We start from the raw sequence: 23,767 nt of genomic DNA, 5'->3' as shown, positions 1-23,767 counted from the left end.
TAAAAATATGAGTCTTTCACTTTGTCTTAAATTTTGCCACATGTTAAATTCAGTGGCATTCAAGACTGTGAAGGTAAGACTTTATCCCTTAGCCTGCCATAACTGATATGGTTTGTGCTGAGTATAAAGTTCTACTGCAGTCGAGTGTACTATAGGCATGTCATGTGCAGCAGCTGTCACAGTCTATCATATCTGGAAAACTGCACACTTCATCTGCTGTGGCACTTTTCCTGTTCATCCTTCTTCTCTATACAGTAAATGGCCTATTGTTTTGATATTGCATTGTGCATAGATTTTTGCCTTCTATCGATTCTTTTTGTACAACTTTCTCCAGTTTTCATTTGATCCAGTTTGTAACCTCAGATGTTTCCTTAATATCAGTGTATATAAGTACTTGAAAGTCTTTCAGTGTATTTAAACAGTAATGGAATTTTTTGGATGGAACAACACCTGGAGGAAAGGCAGACACTCGCGTGTAGCAGACTGATGAGTGGCGCATAGACACATGTGAGAGCACACAATATTAATGAAAATATTATGAAAAGGATAGATTGCTACTCACCATATAACAGAGACACTGAGTTGCAGATAGGCACAGCAAAAAGATTTTTAAACATGTCAACTTTCGGCCAGAAGGCTTTCTTCTGAATTAGACAGAAAACACAAACACAAACACGCAAATGTCTCACTCACTCTCACACAATTGCATCGCACAGACACGACACTGATCATGAGGCCAGTCTGGCTACAGCAGCCAGAGGCAGTGGTCATGTGTGTGTGATTTATGTTTGCTTGAATGTGTGTGTGTATGTTATCTAATTCAGGAGAAGGGCTTTTGGCCAAAAGCTTACTTGTGTAATAGGTTTTTTATTTTGCCTATCTGTGACTCAGCACCTCTGCTATATAGTTAGCAACAGTCTATCCTTTTCATAATAATGTCATTATTCCATCCTGGATTTTCCATTGTCAGAACACAGTATTAACTGGCTTTTGAGCTCTGGCTCTTCTCCTGGCAGAAAGTACACACGCAGACACTACTCGGCATGAGTTTGGGTGTCTTTTGCAGTTGTGTGCATGAATGTATGTACTTTTTGCCAGAAGAAGAACCATAGCTCAAAAGCCAGTTAATACTGTGTTCTGTTACATGTGTAAATGAGCTACACATCAGTCTGTTAAAGGTTAGTGACTGCCTTTCCTTTTGAAGACTTTTTATTTTTACCACCCTCCTTTCTCCTCTAATGTGTCCTGAATCTTTTACAGACGATTAGGTCTCTCCCACACTCCATACATTTCTTTTTCACATCTTCATTACAGCCACCGTATGACATCACTTGTAATTTCTTTGTGAGAGTGCACTGAAAATTTTAAGTTGGACATACGTGTGAGTTGAAATTACATGTTTTCTTTGAGAATTTGAAAGTTAAAAAGTAGTTTTAAGTTTTCATTGATAGCAAAACATTATTTTATCTAACATTATTTTATCTCAGAAAGATAAACATTTCTGATACACAACAAGGCTCAAACATCAGCAAAATAGGATTCCACTATAAAAGAAGTGACTGAAATTAGAATAAACAGTAACAGCTTTAGCAAAGACCAGTGGTACACACTTAGTAGGGCATGGGAGTGGGCTTTGGTAATTGAATGAAGGCAAAGATGGAGACTTGATGCTTGTAGGGAGGTGGGAGTGGCAGTTTCAAACATGGCGCCGGCCCATCGTGTCACCTGACATCACTTGGAACCGTTGCTATGAGCTGCCCAACTTGTTTTCCATGTGTGTGTTACTTCTGGAAGGCTCCAAAGCTGCCATTACCTCTATATATGCAGAACACCATGCCAGCCGTGGCAATTAGTGATTTTAACTCGTGATGACAATAGTGGAGAGAGCTGTCAGGTGCTTAAGTATTTTGTATAAAATGCATGTTTGAGCATCAGCTGCATTTTTATTTAAAACCCAAATATTGACCAGTTTCAGCCACAGACCATCTTCATGAATTGGGATTAAAACAATTTAAGCCACATCATCACATCTGTCATTACTTAAATAATGGTCACGTCTCACATATAGAGCATGTCATGAATTCCAGTATACCACACAGGACTTTGAAAGGCAGACATAGTAATGACATGTGAAACAAACCAGTACCATAATCTCTGAAGTTGGTGTGTGACTGACACCAGTTTTAAATAATAAAGCGGCTGATGGTCAGACATGCATTTTATACATTACTTAATGGCTGTTAATAGCCGCTGGAACTGTCAACACAACTGGCATTGCTTAGAGTATCCTACGACTTCCACATTGCTGGCAATGGGTTATACAGAATGCTGGTGACTACTTTGAAGGAAGGTCAGTAAAACTTTGAAACATGTATCTATTTTGTATGAGCTGAAATAAATAAGATACTAAAAGGTATCAGATAGATTATGTAATGGTAAGACAGAGATTTAGGAATCAGGTTTTAAATTGTAAGCCATTTCCAGGGGCAGATGTGGACTCTGACCACAATCTATTGGTTATGACCTGTAGGTTAAAACTGAAGAAACTGCAAAAAGGTGGGAATTTAAGGACATGGGATATGGATAAGCTGAAAGAACCAGAGGTTGTACAGAGTTTCAAGGAGAGAATAAGGGAACAATTGACAGGAATGGGGGAAATAAACACAGTAGAAGAAGAATGGGTAGCTCTGAGGGATGAAGTAGTGAAGGCAGCAGAGGATAAAGTAGGTAAAAAGACGAGGGCTGCTAGAAATCCTTGGGTAACAGAAGAAATATTGAATTTAATTGATGAAAGGAGAAAATATAAAAATGCAGTAAATGAAGCAGGCAAAAAGGAATACAAACGTCTGAAAAATGAGATCGACAGGAAGTGCAAAATGGCTAAGCAGGGATGGCTAGAGGACAAATGTAAGGATGTAGAGGCTTATCTTACTAGGGGTAATATAGATACTGCCTACACGAAAATTAGAGAGACCTTTGGAGAAAAGAGAACCACGTGTATGAATATCAAGAGCTCAGATGGCAACCCAGTTCTAAGCAAAGAAGGGAAGGCAGAAAGGTGGAAGGAGTATATAGAAGGTTTATACAAGGGCGATGTACTTGAGGACAATATTATTGAAATGGAAGAGGATGTAGATGAAGACGAAATGGGAGGTAAGATACTGCGTGAAGAGTTTGACAGAGCACTGAAAGACCTGAGTCGAAACAAGGCCCCCGGAGTAGACAACATTCCATTAGAACTACTGACGGCCTTGGGAGAGCCAGTCATGACAAAACTCTACCAGCTGGTGAGCAAGATGTATGAGACAGGTGAAATACCCTCAGACTTCAAGAAGAATATAATAATTACAATCTCAAAGAAAGCAGGTGTTGACAGATGTGAAAATTACCGAACTATCAGTTTAACGCGAATTCTTTACAAACGAATGGAAAAACTGGTAGATGCGGACCTCGGGGAGGATCAGTTTGGATTCCGTAGGAATGTTGGAACACGTGAGGCAATACTGACCTTACGACTTATCTTAGAAGAAAGATTAAGAAAAGGCAAACCTACATTTCTAGCATTTGTAGACTTAGAGAAAGCTTTTGACAATGTTGACTGGAATACTCTCTTTCAAATTCTGAAGGTGGCAGGGGTAAAATACAGGGAGCGAAAGGCTATTTACAATTTGTACAGAAACCAGATGGCAGTCATAAGAGTCGAGGGGCATGAAAGGGAAGCAGTGGCTGGGAAAGGAGTGAGACAGGGTTGTAGCCTCTCCCCGATGTTATTCAATCTGTATATTGAGCAAGCAGTATAGGAAACAAAAGAAAAATTTGGAGTAGGTATTAAAATTCATGGAGAAGAAATAAAAACTTTGAGGTTCGCCTATGACATTGTAATTCTGTCAGAGACGGCAAAGGACTTGGAAGAGCAGTTGAACGAAATGGACAGTGTCTTGAAAAGAGGATATAAGATGAACATCAACAAAAGCAAAACGAGGATAATGGAATGTAGTCAAATTAAATCGGGTGATGCTGAGGGAATTAGATTAGGAAATGAGACACTTAAAGTAGTTAAGGAGTTTTGCTATTTAGGAAGTAAAATAACTGATGATGGTCGAAGTAGAGAGGATATAAAATGTAGACTGGCAATGGCAAGGAAAGCCTTTCTGAAGAAGAGAAATTTGTTAACATCGAATATAGATTTATGTATCAGGAAGTCGTTTCTGAAAGTATTTGTTTGGAGTGTAGCCATGTATGGAAGTGAAACATGGACGATAACTAGTTTGGACAAGAAGAGAATAGAAGCTTTCGAAATGTGGTGCTACAGAAGAATGCTGAAGATTAGATGGGTAGATCACGTAACTAATGAGGAGGTATTGAATAGGATTGGGGAGAAGAGAAGTTTGTGGCACAACTTGACTAGAAGAAGGGATCGGTTGGTAGGACATGTTTTGAGGCATCAAGGGATCACAAATTTAGCATTGGAGGGCAGTGTGGAGGGTAAAAATCGTAGAGGGAGACCAAGAGATGAATACACTAAGCAGCTTCAGAAGGATGTAGGTTGCAGTAGGTACTGGGAGATGAAGCAGCTTGCACAGGATAGAGTAGCATGGAGAACTGCATCAAACCAGTCTCAGGACTGAAGACAACAACAACAACAACGAAATAAATAATTGCCACTATTAAAGTTCCAACCCTCATACACAAGACTAATTATGATACGATATTGCAGTGCCTGCGTCATTCAGAAATACGATGCAATGTTCCTTTTGACATGCATGTCTAAATGAAGAGGCACTACAGTGACTAACCAATTATCAAGTACATGAAATGTATTCGCAGTTGCGGATACGAACAACTGTCGGCTGTATAATTGAATGATGACAATGAAAATTTGGCTGGACTGCACTAAAGCTGGATTTTCTGCTTATTGCAAGCATTCACCTCGGTCCTAAGCTGTCCGAGCACAACTCACAGCCAGACACAAATGTGGCTGATGATGAAAGTTTGGGGCTGGCTCTGAGTTGTGTTTGGATAGTCTAATGGTAAGGAGACCGTTTCCGATAAGGGGGAAATCTGGGTTCAAGTCTGGGTCCGTCACAAATTTTCATTGTCATTATTTCATTATACAGCTGATAATTGTCCATTTTAGCAACTATGAATATGTTTCACGTGTTTGATAATGGCTGTAGTTGCCACAGTGCCTGTTCCTTCTGATATGTATGTATGTCTGAAGGAACATTGCATTGCATTTCAGAACGACACAGTCACTGCAATATCGTATCGATCCATTAACACCAGGCAAGCGACTTTCAATTAAAATGTCTCCACTGTATACATATGAATGTACAAGTGCAGGTTGTAGATATATGGTTGACGACATATGGGAGTTTGAGTGAGGCCATGAATCACGCTCAGGTAGCCCAATGGTAAGATGACTGCTTGTGATACCTGGGAAATTCTTGTTCGAGTTTTGGTCAGCACAAATTTTCATTGTTATATATCCATTATACGGTTTATGCTTATCTGTGTTCGCAACTGCAAATGCATTTCATTTGTAAGGCTAATTGGTCAATTCAATGAAGGTGATGTGTACAACTTTTTCAGTGTTATATTCACCATTTTTTTTCATGGACTGTGATGTACTTTGATAGATTAAGGTTCCCTGAAACATATGAGAAATGCTATAAAATGTATTGTGTATTATTTTCAACCAACCATTTTGGTTCCTTAAAAGCTTTATCTTGTCACCATTGCCAGGAGATCGAGATTAGAAAGACTGACCAGTTTCATAACTTTTTATTTTGTATATTAGTATTCCATTTACTGTCTCTATCTGTAACGCTTTATCACAGAAATTTTAATTACATGTATGGAACTTTGTTAACAAAGCAGCCAGATACATTAAAAAACTGAACTATTAAACTCTGAAATGAAAATGATAGCGACAATAATCATTCAGCAGAGGGATTGACTTCCTTTTGTATGGAAAGTTAGTAGTCGAGGACATGACCTACTAGTATGAATCATCTCAGCATTTATGCGAAATAGTTTGGGAATACAGTAGAAAATCCCCATCAAGAAGCCTAGATCTCTAAACACGCATGAATTGTGTTTCCATGAACATTTTCCACTACATTTTGATTCATTTAAATTGTTTTATGTATCTGTAGCATGACCAAGTTGACATAAAGTGCTGAATAGAATCCTTTCTGCTCCAAAGCCATATCAGACCACATACAGTTCTTTAGCTTCCTAAACATATAACAACATGGTCAAGAGTAAGATTACTGAGGCCTGATGTTTCCGCAGTGCCCCTTTTATAGACTCTTAACTGCAGAGATCAGAGCTCCCCAGAGGTAGACCAAAATACTGTATTACAGAAAAATTAAATAAGACAGCACGTAGCAGATTTCATCCACCACAAACCCATAAGTCCGCATGGAATGCAATGTGCTGGCACCACTTTTAAACTCTCATCCTTATCTTGATATAGTAAGTGAGAATCTACTACTAAGTGTTTATATTTGCTGCTCTCTGTTGATGGTGCTGCCCTGTATTTGTATCTCAGCTCTTTTCAGTCAAATGCCAACAAGTCCGTGTATTTTCAGATTGTATTTTGTGCCCATTCTCCACCAGTGATTTATCCAGCTTTTCTGTGATGCATTTATTCAGCCCAGTGCTCTGCAACAATATGAATTATTTGTGTAACAAAGGTACTGTTCTTACACAAGGAATACCACATACCGGACAGTCTAAGTATTAAGCTATTTTTAAAGCGGCATAACATTTCTTAAATGTTTGGTGTGGAATTGCTGTCTCAGCACATGTATCTCTGGAATGTGTGCCCTAATTTGCTAGCTTGTTCGTACCAGTGTGGAAGAAGGGCTGCTGACTTTGTCTCTTGCACTTGATCTCAAAGTGTTCTTCGCTAGCTGTACTTACATGCATCCACAATATGTTTATTTCTGTAACATTTTCATTGAACAAATTTTTATGGTGAAAATGAAAATTGTCATTATAGGACTGTTACAGCTGCCATCTGGTTTCTGTACAAATTGTAAATAGCTTTTCGCTCCCTGTATTTTACCCCTGCCACCTTTCTTCTAAGGTGAGCCGTAAGGTCAGTATTGCCTCACGTGTTCCAATATTTCTACGAAATCCAAACTGATCTTCCCCAAGGTCTGCTTCTACCAGTTTTTCCATTCGTCTGTAAAGAATTCGTGTTAGTATTTTCCAGCTGTGACTTATTAAACTTATATTTCGGTAATTTTCACATCTGTCAACACCTGCTTTCTTTGAGATTGTAATTATTATATTCTTCTTGAAGTCTGATGGTATTTCGCCGGTCTCATACATCTTGCTCACCAGATGGTGGAGTTTTGTCAGGACTGGCTCTCCCAAGGCTGTCATTAGTTGTAATGGAATGTTGTCTACTGCCGGGGCCTTGTTTCGCCTCAAGCCTTTCAGTGCTCTGTCAAACTCTTCACTCAGTATCATATCTCCCATTTCTTCTTCATCTACATCCTCTTCCATTTCCATAATACTGTCCTCAAGTACATCGCCATTGTATAGACCCTCTATATGCTCCTTTCACCTTTGTGCTTTCCCTTCTTTGCTTAGAACTGCGTTTCCATCTGAGCTCTTGATATTCATACAAGTGGTTCTCTTTTCTCCAAAGGTCTCTTTAATTTTCCTGTAGGCAGTATCTATATTACCCCTAGTGAGATTAGCCTCTGCATCCTTACATTTGTCCTCTAGCCATCCCTGCTTAGCCATTTTGCACTTCCTGTCAATCTCATTTTTGAGATGTCTGTATTCCTTTTTGCCTGCTTCATTTACTGCATTTTATATTTTCTCCTTTCATCAATCAAATTCAATATTTCTTCTGTTACCCAGTGATTTCTACTAGCCCTCTCTTTTTACCTACTTGATCCTCTGCTGCCTTCACTACTTCATCCCTGAGAGCTATCCATTCTTCTTCTACTGTATTTCTTTCCCCCATTCCTGTCTATTTTTACCTTATACTCTCCCTGAAACTCTGTACAACCTCTGGTTTAGTCAATGTATCCAGGTCCCATCTCCTTAATTTTCAACCTTTTTGCAGTTTCTTCAGTTTTAATCTACAGTTCATAACCAATAGATTGTGGTCAGAGTCCACATCTGCCCCTGGAAATGTCTTACAATTTAAAACCTGTTTCCTAAATCTCTGTCTTACCATTATTTAATCTGTCTGAAACCTTTCAGTATCTCTAGGCTTCTTCCATGTATACAACCTTCTTTTGTGATTCTTGAACAAAGTGTTAGCTATGATTAAGTTATGCTCTGTGCAAAATTCTACCAGGCGGCTTCCTCTTTTTTTTGTTTCTTCCCCCCAATACATATTCACCTACTACGTTTACTTCTGTCCCTTTTCCTACTCGCGAATTCCAGTCACCCAAGACTATTAAATTTTCGTCTCCCTTCACCACCTGAATAATTTCTTTTATCTGATCATACATTTCATCCATTACTTCATCATCTGCAGAGCTAGTTGGCATATAAACTTGTACTACTGTAGTAGGCATGGGCTTCGTGTCTGTCTTGGCCACAATAATGTGTTCACTATGCTGTTTGTAGTAGCCTACCCGCACTCCTATTTTTTTAAATTCATTATTAAACGTACTCCTGCATTATCCCTATTTGATTTTGTCTTACCATTATATAATCTATCTGAAACCTTTCGGTATCTCTAGGCTTCCTCCATGTATACAACCTTCTTTTGTGATTCTTGAACAAAGTGTTAGCTATGATTAAGTTATGCTCTGTGCAAAATTCTACCAGGCGGCTTCCTCTTTTTTTTGTTTCTTCCCCCCAATACATATTCACCTACTACGTTTACTTCTGTCCCTTTTCCTACTCGCGAATTCCAGTCACCCATGACTATTAAATTTTTGTCTCCCTTCACCACCTGAATAATTTCTTTTATCTGATCATACATTTCATCCATTACTTCATCATCTGCAGAGCTAGTTGGCATATAAACTTGTACTACTGTAGTAGGCATGGGCTTCGTGTCTGTCTTGGCCACAATAATGTGTTCACTATGCTGTTTGTAGTAGCCTACCCGCACTCCTATTTTTTTAAATTCATTATTAAACGTACTCCTGCATTACCCCTATTTGATTTTGTATTTATAACCCTGTATTCATCTGACAATAATGTCCTAGTTCCTCCTGCCACTGAACTTCACTAATTCCCACTGTATCTAACTTTAACGTATCGATTTCCCTTTTTAAATTTTCTAATCTACCTGCTTGATTAAGGGATCTGACTTTCCATGCTCCGATCCGTAGAACGCCAGTTTTCTTTCTCCTGATAACGACATCGTCCTGAGTAGTCCCTGCCCGGAGATGGGGATGGTGGACTATTTTACCTCCGGAATATTTTACCCCAGAGGACGCCATCATCATTTAATCATACAGTAAAGCTGCATGCCCTTGGGAAAAGTTACGGCTGTAATTTCCCCTTGCTGTCAGCTGTTCGCAGTACCAGCAGAGCAAGGCCGTTTTGGTTAGTGTTGCAAAGCCAGATCAGTCAATCATCCAGACTGTTGCCCCTGCAACTACTGAAAAGGCTGCTGCCCCTCTTCAGGAACCACACGTTTGTCTGGCTACTCAACAGATACCCCTCCATTGTGGTTGCACCTATGGTACAGCCATCTGTATCGCTTAGACACGCAAGCCTCCCCACCAACGGCAAGGTCCATGGTTCATGGGGAGGGCATATTGTTTTGTCATAATATAATAATTTTTACATATTCCCTCCCACCCCCCCCACCCCCCCGCCCCCCCCGCCCCCCCTTCCACAAAAAAAGGGAAAAAAGACAGAGAGTGAGGAGCAATTTGGCAAGAGACAAAGAGCCATAAGAATAAAATAACAGAAAGAAAAAGGAAAATAACGTCAGTGTAATCATTGTAAATGTCATGTGACTAGGGCTTCCCATTGGGTAGGCCGTTCGCCGGGTGCAAGTCTTTCGATTTGACACCACTTTGGGGACTTGCTCGTAGATGGGGATGAAATGATGATGATTAGGACAACATAACACCCAGTCCCTGAGCCGTGAATATCTCCGACCCAGCCGGGAATCGAAATCGGGCCATTAGGATTGACATTCTGTCATGTTGACCACTCAGCTACCGGGGGCGGACAGTGTTATCATTGTACATATAAGATTCAGGAGGCCAATTAAAATTATTATTTGTATGTCACAGTACAATGTGAATGGGTGTTAAAAAGAAATAATAATGTGTCATCATATTAGTGTAAAGTAAAACAAATAGCAATGAATGTAAATATGTTGTGACCCAGGTAGTATGCGTACTATTCTACATTCAAAGTAATATATATTTCAAACTTTTTTTTTAAGGCAACAGCAAAATTAACGTGAATAAGATATGTTAATATCAATTACAAAATTACCTATCAAATCTATAGACTGGATGGTGCACGTGTATTCTTGTTACTAATGAATGTTAATTAACATAGTCTTAATAAGAAGCAGTTTAATTTAATAAAATGTCATTTAGAAACTGAAAATAATGACCAGGCATGTAATTGAATGATCAAGAGATTATAAGATTACCAAACCTATCAAGCAAAATAATTGCACATATAAATTCAAACAACACAGGAATGTTTGCAAAACAGATTTGAAAATGTGGAGAACACACTCATAAGACTTCTGTTACAAGTAAGAAGTATCATGCAGTACATGCATAAATTAGCTGTCAAATGACAATGAAATTGAAAATCAGCACAAAAATACAAGTGTAGATACTGTGCACAGTATCTACACCTACATCTCTACTCTGCAAACCACTGTAAAGTGGTCCCATTGTACCAGTTATTAGGGTTTCTTCCTGTTCCATTCTCGTATGGAGCACTGGACGAATGATTGTTCAAGTGCCTCTATGCATGCTGTAATAAATGTAATCTCATCTTCATAATCCCTTTATGAGTGTTACATAGAGGGTTGTAGTATATTCTTAGAGTCATCAATGAAAGCCAGTTCTTGGCACTTTGTAAGTAGGCTTTCTCGGGATACTTTCTGTCTATCTTCAAGACTGCCAGTTCAGTTCCTTCAGCATATTTATGACACACACCCACAGCACTCTCTTAAACAAACCTGTGACCATTTGTGCTACTCTTTTCTGTATATATTCAGTATCCCCTGTTAGTCCTGTGGTGGTACGGGTTCCACACACTTAAGCAATATGGATCACACAAGTGATTTGTAGCACTCTCCTTTGTAGACTCATTGCATTTCCCGCATTTTATACTAATAAACCAAAGTCTACCACCTGCTTTACCCATAACTGACCCTATGTGATCTTTCCATTTCATATCCCTACAAAATGTTACACCCAGGTATTGGTATAAGCTGTCCGATTCCAACTGTGACTCACTGCTGCTATAGTAGGTGACTTGTTGTTGTTATAGTCATAAGATACTATGTTTTTTGTTTTGTTTTGTGAAGTGCACTATTTTATATTTCTTAACATGTAAAGCAAGATACCAATCTTTGCACCAGTTTGAAATCTTTTCAAGATCTGACTGAATGCTTATCAAGATCTGACTGAATATTTATGCAGCTTCTTTCGGACAGTCCTTCATTATAGACAACTGCATCAAGCTGCAAAAAGTCTGAGGTTACTGTTAATATTGTCTGCAAGGTCATGAATATACAACATGAACAACAAGGTTGCCAACACACTTCCCTGGGCACACCTGAAATTACTTTTGAACCTGACGATTTCTCTCCAACCAAGATAACCAGCTGCATTGTCCATGCCAAAAAATCCTCAGTCCAGACAAAAATTTCACTTGATATACCATATGACCATACTTACGACAAGAAAGATAGATGTGGTACTGAGTGAAATGCTTTTCAGAAATCAAGAAATACTGCATCTACCTGACTGCCTTGATCCAAAGGCTATCAGTGGCTTCTAAGCTGATATCTTAAGCAGAATGCAAAAATCCTTAAGTAGATAGCAGAGTTAATTAATGTAAATAAGAGAAGCAATCTATGTTGCACATGGTGTTCGCAGTAGTCATTATATGACTACATAACAAAACAAAGCTTGTATAACAATTGAGGATTATAAAGCACTTACATATCATCTTTGGGTAATCTGAAATTGATGCACTTGACTTAATCAATGCATTGGATCACTATTGAACAATAATTTGTGAACAGGCTGTTTGCTCTGTCACTGCATAACGTATATGTTGACGTTGATAACACACACAAAATTCATGTTGGTTCATGACCAATGCATTGATGGCTGATCTGCAAAACATCTGTACTGCAATGTGATTGGAAGTTGAGGTTAGTAGATGCTAGTAGGTGCAGACTGCTGACACTGCCAAAGGGGAGGGGACAATATGGAGCAATGACCCTGTTTATCCTTGGCACCGCCTTAGTGAATTGGAAAATGGCAAACTCAAAACATCAAAGAATGGCATACCTCAGCAATGACATAATTTCAATGTCACATCTTTGCTGTGTCACTTCTCTGGCTGCTGTTTGGCTCGTATACGTGAACAATGATACCAACAGTGATTTAGACAAGAAAATACAAGTCTTTGCATAATGTAAGTGTGTCGCTCTTTCTTGGAGTTTTCTCCTGCTAAAATACTTGTTTCACTAACTTCATATATACAAAAAATGTAATTTATGCACATTGGACCATTGTGATGTGTAATGCCTGGCACTGTCTGTAAGGTAAGAAAACAATGCACACACAAAAATATTCTTCTTCTGTGCAAAAAATTGTATACAATAAAACTTAATTACAGTTCCATGGGACTGTGTATTTAAATGAGTATCTTTACACATGGAGTTCCAAATTGTCCCTTTTGTGGTGTAGTTTCATGTTCTTTATTTGCTTTAATCCACAAAATTTGCATAAACTGGTGTACTCCACTTCAACAATGTTAGGATGCATAATTTTTGATTCCAAAGAGACCAGTGTAGTAACGGTTACATTTCCGAACTGGATGTTTGACCTTCGAATATTTCATATGAGGCTTGACAAGAATCCATTCGTTCACTTTTTATAATCAAGGCTTCACTAATTTAGCGTGCTGGCTTTTGAGCATGAGCTTTCTTATTGAGGATCACGAGATTTCTGTTTTTTTGTGGGTATGTTATGTACTGTTCAAAAATACAAAATGGCTTTTAAACGAATGAAACTGTGCATGGTGGCATACCTGTGCTGCCATGATTTCAATTGTTCATCATTGTTTTGAAGTCTTGAAATTTTATGTACCAGTTCTTATAGTGTTTTCTACAATATGCACAAATAATCTTCAGAGTTCTCACGTAACTCGCATATTGGATCTGAAGCTGGATGATAAGTGAAAATTAAAATTTGCTTTATGTTATAATTTTCCAAGAAACTCGTGTATAATTTTGATCGATATTGTGGACCATTATTGCTGATGATGCATTCTGCTTTGATCACATTCCGAAAATAAACTACTTCTAATTTATTGAGGGTCATGTGACACTCAGGCCTATGCAAAGGTTAAAGAGAAATACATATTGACATATATTGAGAAAAGTTCCAGCACTACAATTATGAACAAATAATTGCCTTTAGATGTTGGTGATGGTCTATAGAGGTCAGCTGACAGAATGTGGCCACATTTGTCAGGTATAATACTATGCATAGGTTCTTTATGCTGCTGAGGTTAAATTCGTCTTCTGACACAAACTGCTCAATTTTAGTGTCACATTAACTCTTTTTGCAGTATTATTAAATATGCAATGTTCTTACAGTTTGCGAGGGCCAAATTGTATGAAACTCTTGTGAACATATGAAACAAGATCAACTATTGTATATTATGGTATTCATGATCTCCAGTGATCAGAATTAAGACTTGTTCATTGGTAAAAGATATTCTGCTGTTTTAGGTAATACTGCTTAATTTGTATCACTGTACAGCTGAATTCGTCTAGTTCATTGTACAAAGTTTTTACTCCCTTTAATATTTCATCTGCATCTTGTTCTGCTGAAATATTGCATAGTAATTTCTTGTTAAACCGTTCTCCTGCAAAGCTCTTGATGAAATTAATGTGTATAACTCACTGCAATGGATTTGCAACATTTGACTCCACTGTGTCATAAGTAAGCCATGACAGTGCACCCAGAACAATATTGACTTGGCCTGGCAAGTAGCGAATTTCCTGACAAATTCTTTAAACTGAACGCCCAGCGTTTCAGTTGGTCATGCATTAATACATTAAGCAACAGCTCATTAAGAAAGATAAAGCCTTGTGATCTGTCATGACAGTGCTTTTTCTTCCACGACGAGCAAAATTTGGAAGTCCCCTGACAATTGCCAGAGCTTTATTCTCAGTAACTGTGCACTTCCTTTCCCATAAATTTATGGAGTGACTTGCAAGTGCAGTTTTTACAATATTCTATTTATCAGTTGGGTTTCTGATATAACAGAGGTGACCAAGATTAGAACAAACAGCAACAGTTATAACAGAGACCAGGTACACACTCTTAGTAATGCATGTGGATGGGCTTCGGATATTGAACAGAAACAAAGATGGATGCCTGATGCTTGCATGGAGGCAGGAGTGCCAGTTTCAAAGATGGTACCTACCTCTCGCATCACTTGACATCGTTGTTATTGTGGCACACTTGAACTGCTGCTAGCTGAACAACTTGTCTTCTGCACACACATCTCTGTGATCGTTTCCAGGTGCAGCAATTGTGTCCATATAAGTCAACAACTGTGGCAGTCCTGGCAGTCAGTGGTTTTTCACTCATGACAACAGTGGCGGAGATAGGCTTGAAATTGTGAGTGTTTTATTTGAAGTACTGGGGCTTGCAAAGTGAAAAGTGATTTTTTATTGCTTAATTTCATAGTTTTTTGATTAATGGATCTGAAAGAATGCAAACATTGAGTGTTTCTCTTAGGAACATTTCTATTTACCTTAAGCAGTCATCTTCAGAGCAACAGCAGAAAATCCTTTCAGAAAAGCTGATAACCAGAAGCCTGTTAATGTATTTGTAAATCTGCTCCCAGTGTCTTAATTTGAGACATTTATATTGGTTATGGGGAGAGGGAGTGGGTGTGAATGAATGTGTCGTAGACTTTAACACTTGTTTATCAACTCCACAATGGGGTGAATGTCCGCTGCAAAAGAAGTTAAATTGTTGGTAAGAAGATGCAAGCATAGGGCGTTTTGGAGCAATTAATTGCCGTATAATGGCTATGTGTTGTGTGTGGATTGCAGGGGTGTCAATGTAATGTGTGCAGTTCTTTCACAGGTAGAAATTAAGTCTGGGCTATAATCTGACATAATGGTAACTTGGCACAGTGAATGAGCAGTATATGAATAGTCTCTGCAAATTCTAAAACCATCTGCCAATCCGTGTCACTGCATTACAGCTCAATAACTCTCATATGAATGCACTGGTAACGTAGAGGGTCCTTTCGTACAAAAATGTCAGGAGCTAAATTAATGACACTAAATTGATTGTGTGGCACAGAGTAGAATCTCACCACCACTCTCAGCTTGGTGAACCTGCTGTTGTTTCATATGCTGTCTGTATTAATCAAATTTTAAGTTGGAAAGCTCCTCAACATAGATGATTTTCACTTTTATTGACAAAGCATTAGACAATGAAGTAGGGGTAGATGATTTTTGCCGTGCTTTCAGCATTTATAAGCCAAGTGACAGTTTTTTTTTAGAATGAGTTATTCTAGAGATTACTGTCCTTGTTCCATGCTTTGATAACGATCGCTTCTCATTTCATGTTAGAGAAACTATAATCATACTTGCACCGCATACTTTAGCTGGTTTCATTTTTCAATGGTCTTTGATCCTGCTTTTTATTGGTCGTTTGGTATAGTTTCCTGCATAGTAATCTTTGTTGATTTGAAGCTGTATATTGTTTGTAGCTTACAAAATCTCCTTGTGGATGTTCACATTTTGCAGTCAACATTGTGTTGTTATTTCATGATTTGTGTGCTTTTCTTTTGGGTATAGTGCCAATGACAGCAATCTCAAGAAAAACATTTTCTATGTCTAATTATAAAACAATGTGTGTTGCCTACTCATAATGTTTACAATAAAATTTATTACCAGTGGAAGTGTTCCAAATATGTGAATCACACCTGGTGAATGAGCTATTTTGCTTTCTTGTTGCTTAAGACAGAAAAACAAAAATAATTGTCACAGCAATTGATTTATAACGTTCAGTTTGATGTCAGCACACCTGACAAGGGAACCTCCCCATCGCACCCCCCTCAGATTTAGTTATAAGTTGGCACATTGGATAGGCCTTGAAAAACTGAACATACATCAATCGAGAAAACAGGAAGAAGTTGCGTGGAACTATGAAAAAATGAGCACACTGAGTAGTCCATGCGGAAGATAGGCAGCATCAAGGATAATACAAGCACAGGTGTGTCGTGGTTAGTGTGAGCAGCTGCGGAACGAGAGGTCCTTAGTTCTAGCCTTCCCTAGAGTGAAAAGTTTAATTTTTTATTTTAAGTTTATGTGACAAACTATTATGTTTTCATCAGTTTTTTGAGAGTGATTGTCACATCCACAAGAAAACCTAAATCGGGCAAGGTAGAAGAATCTTTTTACCCATTCGCCAAGTGTACAAGTTAGGTGGGTCAACAACAAATTCCTGACATGTGACGCACATGCCGTCACCAGTGTCGTATAAAATATATCAGACATGTTTTTCTGTGGAGGAATCGATTGACCTATGACCTTGCGATCAAATGTTTTCGGTTCCCATTGGAGAGGCGCGTCCTTTCGTCTACTAATCACAGGGTTTTGCGGTGCGGTCACAAAACACAGACACTAAACTTATTTCAGTGAACAGTGACGTCAGTGAACGAACGCACAGATCATAACTTTGTGAAAATGAAGAAAGTAAATTTTTCACTTGAGGGAAGAATTGAACCAAGGACCTCTCGCTCTGTAGCAGCTCACGCTAACCACAGCACCACGGAGCTACTGCGCCTACGCTCTCCTTGGTGTTGCCTATGTTGCACATGGACTGCTCTGTTTGTATATGTTGCTTATTTTTTCGTAGTTCCACACAACTTCTTCCTGTTTTCTTGATTGATCTTTGTTCAGTTTTTCAATGCCTATCCACTGTGCCAACTTATAACTAAATCTGAGTGGGGTGCAATGGGGAGGTTCCCTTGTGAGTATTATTAGTTACCATGCTAGTTACAAAAATGGGAACAAAAATCATTGGGCAATATTTTATATATTTCATCAGCCCCCATTGAACGCCATGGCAGGTGGCACTGCTATGCCTTCGAAGTGTGAACTTCCCATGAATGAGACTCCTCAACAAACACGTTGGCTGGTATTCTTCCTGCTAGTATTATAACTGCAACTTGGAAAAAACCCGAAATATAATTGGCAAACTCTGCAGCTGTAAAGTTACTTCCTGGATGGCATAAAATTATCCTGCTAGATTCCCTTCATATTTTATTATCATTTCTATTGAATAAACCAAGTAATTTTCACGTAAGGTGTGACGTAATGTTTTCTGTTTATGGTTTTGAGTCCAGGAAGGTCGTTCCATGCAGAAGTTGCTTCTAAACTCATTTTCGACATTGTTGTTTTATCTGTCGTAGTCACCACTTGGGCAATAAGGGAGAGATGAATATGGCAGCTCTTCTCCAGCTCTGAAGTATCAGGGTTGTCTATAAAATAAAGGGTGCTTTGCTTCATGTGTCTTTCCAGTTCTGCCAACATAATTTTTGGCTTTTTTGAATATACAGTTTTATTTATGAAATGCCACTTTTCTTTATTGCTTGAGTATGACAGAGAACAGCAAGTAAACAGAGCCTGTTTGTAAGTCGAAAGTGCCTAATATCTTACTAATTATCTCAATATAGGCACATTAATGTTACAGATATTTTGTTTTATTAACATAGACTTTCATCGTAACGTTATCGTGCTAAGTTGTAATTCATTTGTCATAGTACAGTGCATATTTTAATAGCATATTACTTTAGTTCATTGAGCTTAATGGTAAATTAGGGTAAATTAGAGAGAAGTTAATCATCAACAATATATTTTCTCAGACAATCTGAAACAGTCTGATGTTGCTCAGGTAGTTTAACGATTCCAAACCTGTATAATTCTACTGGTTGTGAGATTAAGTTGTTGTCATGCAAAGTTTCATGTGCATTTTCATCTAGGAAGAAATTTTTGTGACACTTGTTCAATAAGGAGTGGGAAAGGTGAACATTTTAGGGCAAAGATCAGAGAAATAAGTGCAAGAGGGATGATTTCCCAAACAAAGTCCTGGATTTTCTTTGTGAAATAAGCTGATTGTGTTATCGTGTAATAGTGGCACTTGAGTGTAATAGTGGCACTTGATCCAGTTTTGTTGGTTTGTGTTTTTTTTTTTTTTTTTTTTTTTGTGATGACAACTTCATAAAAAACAAGGTACCTTGAGTCAACACTTTCTACGTGGGGCAAAAATGCTTGTGTCGTCAAAAGATTTACTCCACCAAGGCATAAAGCAGTATAATGGGTACTTAACTATAACCAAAGTTGGAAAAAAATTCAGTTACTACATCAGCAGTTCACTACAGATTGAACATCATTGATTGGTTACGTTTTCCATTTGAACTTATGAATATTAATTTCTGACACATTAAATAGTAATAAATATTAAAACAGAATAACTTAAACTCTTTTGCAAACCTTTAGAAATATGCATTAACTTCTGATGGTGAGTGGCTTGCCCATTGAGAAATTTCAGTTGTAGTACTTTGTGAGTAGCATGCAAGTAATTGGTATCCACATCGTCAAGTGTTTCATACTCACTTGTAGATACAGTACTAAGATTTGATTATTGGTCTGGAAAGCTCGAACTGTGTCATTGTGCATGGTAGAGTATCTAGCTGTTTTCAGTCAAAGCAGTTGTTTGCTGTACTTGCACTTTCTGCTCTTAATGAACCAACTGGTTGAGTATTTGTCTGATTCCTTTGTGTGTGTGTGTGTGTGTGTGTGTGTGTGTGTGTGTGTGTGTGTGTGTATGTGTATGTGTGTGTGTGTGTGTGTGTGTGTGTGTGTGTAGCATGTAGTTCAGGCCTGAGATGGTTCTATGACATTTTGAGGATGTTTTTTGTACCATGGCGTGGGCCCACTCTTTCAGTTTACTATGAACATGAACCAGATTGATTATTTCACTTGCAGCCTTTCTTCTATGTGTTCGTGATGAGTATGTTGTTGACAGTCCTATTTTCCAAGATGTCAACAACAGTATTAACAGTGCTGCAGACTTATGTTCCTGGTTTATGAGCACTAAGGCACCCTGTCACACTTCAACTGACCTGCTAAATCATCCAACCCAGAAAATTTCTGAGATTGTTTGGAACAACAGATGAAATGTATCACACAGCATCCCAACATTTTGGTAGTTCTACAGGATCTAATTATCAGTGGGTGGCTTCAACTGGATTTGGCGTATCTGGAGAAACCTGTAGATTCTCTTCCCTCCCAAACTGTGAGACAAGTATAAAGGCTAAAGGCGTTGTTACATGGTATTAGCGCGATATTTCCTGGGGAGTTACTTATGTTTTCTGTGTTCTGCTTATTTATCCATATTTGAACACTAATGTGTCTGCATGCTACTGTAAAATGAATTCTAATCTCTGGTATACAAAAAAAGTGGTTATTTGTGAAAGTTAGAGATTGAAATGAACAGTTATGCTAAAAGCATCCAGTTTTCCATCCTTAGGAGAAATAGAGAGGAGTTGCAGGATAGGGAGGACAAGACGAAAAAGAAAAAGAAGAAGAAGAGTAGTTTCTTACACCCTAATGATAAGATTATCCAGAAAGTAAAGATATCAGGTGTGGTTTAAGTAAAAGAAAAGTTAATTTTTTTACAATTTGTGACCCTGAAATTTGTTTTCTTGCTTGCTCAATCCAGTATGCCTCAATTATAAGTATATAGTTTTGAAAAGTGTTCAAACTGGTCATGTTGATAAGGTTACATGTGTTGTTTACTTACATTTTTGTACAGTTAGCTTTGATGGTTATTTCATAAACAGTTCCACTTTTTATTTTTCACAGCAAGAATAGCACACCTGAAGAAAAACATCAGAGAAGTAAAGCAAATGTGGTTAACGGTGCTGTCTCACCATCATTACCAGAACAGCTGGCTACTGAAGAGAACATCTTTAAACTACATGGCATTGATCTTCAATTTCCTATAGAATGTGATTTCTGTTTAGAGAAGTTTATAGAAATGGACTCCTTTGAAAGCCATATGGTACAACATAAGTAAGTACACAGTTTATAAAATATTAATATGCTCGAACAGTCCATGGGTGTACTGCTGGTCCATAGTGCCCGTTGGACACTATGGACCAGCAGTACACCCGTGGACCTGTTCGAGTAAGAAATATGCCGGGAGAAACTGAAGAATCACATATTAATCTGCTGTTTTCTAGAACTGCTGACTTGCAAGCTTCAGGTATAGAAATTTTGTGTTCATAAATCAGTTTTTTTGTAGTCATTAGTAAACAGATAAGGTATGTTGACTTTAGGTTTTGTTACATACATTAACAAAAATTCTCAGTTGTTTTTTCTTTTTGAAACTTAAAATATATAGGTAAAATATGCAGGCAAGTAGTACAGAGAAAATTACAGCAGTTCTGTAACATATATCTTAAGTTGCTAATATATGTTTTCTCATTGTGTAGTGAACTTAATATGACAACTGGAATGTATAAAATCTAATCTCTCTCTCTCCACACACACACACACACACACACACACACACACACACACACAGGGTGTAATATACATTGTTTTAAACAGCTGTGCAATGAATATTGTTTTCGTGGTGTTGCTGAAAATGTTGTGTGTTTACATTAATGCACAACTGTCATCTGCATGCAGGACAACCAGGTATCTCTTAAACAATGGCTGGAAGCTTCTGTGAAATAGGCAACCTGCTTTTCTAGGGTGTGTATAGGCGGCTTGTACACCAAGCACTTCATGCCCTCTCACCCCTACAGGGGAGGGGGGGGGGGGGGGAGGGGAACGCTATTTGAAGTCAGCAACATCTCTAAAACAATATTTATTACTCAATAGTTTGAACACAGGCTCTGAAAATCAGAAATAAATAGTGTCAAAACCTTCATGAGCCCTAGTGGGTAAATTACGCAACTATGACATTTTTGTCGCGTAAGAAAGTTTTATTTTTGAAATTTTTTTAAAGAGCTCTTCTCTAAACACACTCGAATTTTGTATATATGTATATTTTTTATGCCATACGTAATAGTATGTTTCATGATTCCAATTTAGGGGCATAGAGGAGACAGACTGATCAGGTTTCAATAAGGAACCCATGCCCAGAAATGTACTGTTTTGGATGTAATAGAACTTTGAAGATCAGATCACTTTCAAATCTCCAGTGCCAAGATACAAACACAAAGTGAGAAGGGGGCACCCTCACCAATGCCTGATGTAATTATGACATCATGTACTATTTTTGTAAGACTACAAAAGTAGCTGTGACAAAACAGGATGTTTGCCCCTATGAAGATTGACTTTCGCACTCCATGGATGACCAACATACTTGACTTTGAAGAGAGGGCAACCTTCATCATTGTGGAAGTGACCCTGATGATGAGTATTCGAAACATTGCCCATGCCATGGGCTCCTGTTGAACACATGGGTAGAGCTTATTGTCTCCCGTACCTGTGCATACCATGAAGGGGAAAATGTGAAAGTGATCCGATATGGGTTTCTTATCAAAACAACTCTATGTACTAAGTCCCCTCTTCAGCCCCTACAAGCCTTTAATAGGATTGGTGAAACGAGAGAGAGAGAGAGAGAGAGAGAGAGAGAGAGAGAGAGAGAGAGAGAGAGCGAGAGCACACATACAGCAATACAAAATTTTATTCATTTTCATGTACTTCATTAAGCTCACTACACAGTCACAAAACTTAAATTGTCCATTAAAGATATATGTTACAGAACCGCTATAATTTTTTCTACTGTACTTGTATGAATATTTGATTTTTTGCCTGTTTCAGTGTTATTTCCTGTCAATCTTAATGTTTTATGAGATGGAAGTCTTTTGTGACAACACTGTTGCATAATACATTCTTGGAGCTTTCAATGATTACCTCCCTTGCCTTCATCAGAAGCAACGGACTGTCAAAACTGCTACTGTGATAGCCTTATACAGGGTGAATTAATAAAACTGACGAAGTAGAGGGACAGATTCCTGATCGGAAATGAAGGAAAACAGGTCCTATGAACATGTGTCCAGAAATGGACAGTGTGTACGCAATGACAACAAATTGTGCTGGAACACAGTACAGAGTCGCATAGCATCCATATCACAACAGATTTTTCAAAGTGACCTACATAGGATTGCAAGTGATGGGGATGGTAGCAGTTGTCATGGAGGATACACACAACTTTGGCTTGCACCATGTTGTTGGGCCACTTTCCTGGAGCTTGTACTAGGATCCATCTCAGTATACTGTTGGGCCCAATCTTCCATATCTGGTGTACCCACAGTCTGCCGCCTCCCTGTATGTTCATCTGTCAGAAAGGACCCGTGATGATACAACTGCCCAAAAAGGGCTTGAAATGTTTGTGATGTAATGGGGTGTCTGTCAGTGTACTTGTTTTGGTACAGTCGTGCTGCCTCTAGACCATTCTCATTTGCTTGGCCATACACAAACGCCATCTCAGCTTGTTCCCAACATGAATGCTGGATCATTCGACTGCTTTCAGTAAACTGTGTCAATATCACAGCCTGCAACACACGAGGAATACTTGGCAAATGGACAGGAAACTGTCATTTGTCAGCACCGTGTACCATAGCAATAATTCATTTTCGGACACGTGTTCATAGGACCTTTTCCCCTCCAGTTGCAGTCAGGCATTCGTCCCTGCAGTTTGTCGGTTATTAATGTTCACCCAGTATATCCCAAAGACGGCTGTTGATTGGCCTGTAGTTATGTCATGCTATTGCAGATGGTGTCGGCGTCTGTGCTGGTAGCGTCACCGCTCCTGCCGTAGTGTGCATGGTGCAACAAATATCTCTGGCTCTTCTCTGCATTCAGAGCTTGATTCCACACACCGTTAAGATTATGTCTGCTGTCACAGTTGAAGATTTTCTCACACGTGCACAAAGGAGTCATGTCAGTCCTTAATAAAGTAATGAATTTCACTCCTACACCAAGCACTGTATCTATTGTGGAGTTCTTTAGTGGAAGCAATATAACATTGACACTGTAAGACTTGCCACAAGTCGTATTTTCGTATTTTAGCCTCAACCAAGTCGCCCAAATCTAGCATCAGCAGAGCAGAGAGAGAGGGGCTCTGTGCATTGCAGAAAGATGAAGATTTTGTGGTATTTGTGGCTGACAAGGGAAATGTTATGGTTGTGCTTAATCCAACTGAATATCACAGCAAATTGGCATCATAGTTGGAAGATAGCACATACAAATGCATAAATTGGGACTCAGCTCTGTCATACAGCAGAAAAACAGTGGAACTCCTGAAGAATTCTGGTCTACCAGAGCACAGCATCAAAGTTCTTAGAGCAAGAGTTCCTAGACATCCTGGGCTGTGAGTGGCCAAATATTTAACCAATTTCATGACTCAAATAATAGAACGCTGTAAATACAACATCAAAAACTCTGAGATGTTCATTTAGAAAATTAAACAGATTAGAATCAGCCCAAATGATATTT

General features: G+C 38.5%; 1 protein-coding gene across 5 annotated transcripts in view; it reads left to right on the top strand.

Moving 5' to 3' along the window:
• The window catches only part of LOC126334912 (zinc finger protein 345-like), a 168,512-nt gene that overhangs the window by 47,110 nt on the left and 97,635 nt on the right, over positions 1 to 23,767 (top strand). For all 5 annotated transcript variants that reach the window (XM_049997629.1, XM_049997628.1, XM_049997630.1 and 2 more), the window contains one exon: positions 20,117 to 20,326. In XM_049997629.1, the coding sequence (XP_049853586.1) occupies positions 20,117 to 20,326 (210 nt within the window). The remainder of the gene's footprint in view (positions 1 to 20,116; positions 20,327 to 23,767) is intronic.

This window comes from Schistocerca gregaria, chromosome 2 (genome assembly GCF_023897955.1).
Source record: "Schistocerca gregaria isolate iqSchGreg1 chromosome 2, iqSchGreg1.2, whole genome shotgun sequence".
NCBI lineage: Eukaryota > Metazoa > Arthropoda > Insecta > Orthoptera > Acrididae > Schistocerca > Schistocerca gregaria.
The sequence above is the reverse complement of the archived record's forward strand: the minus strand, read 5'-3'. Positions and strand labels throughout refer to the sequence as shown.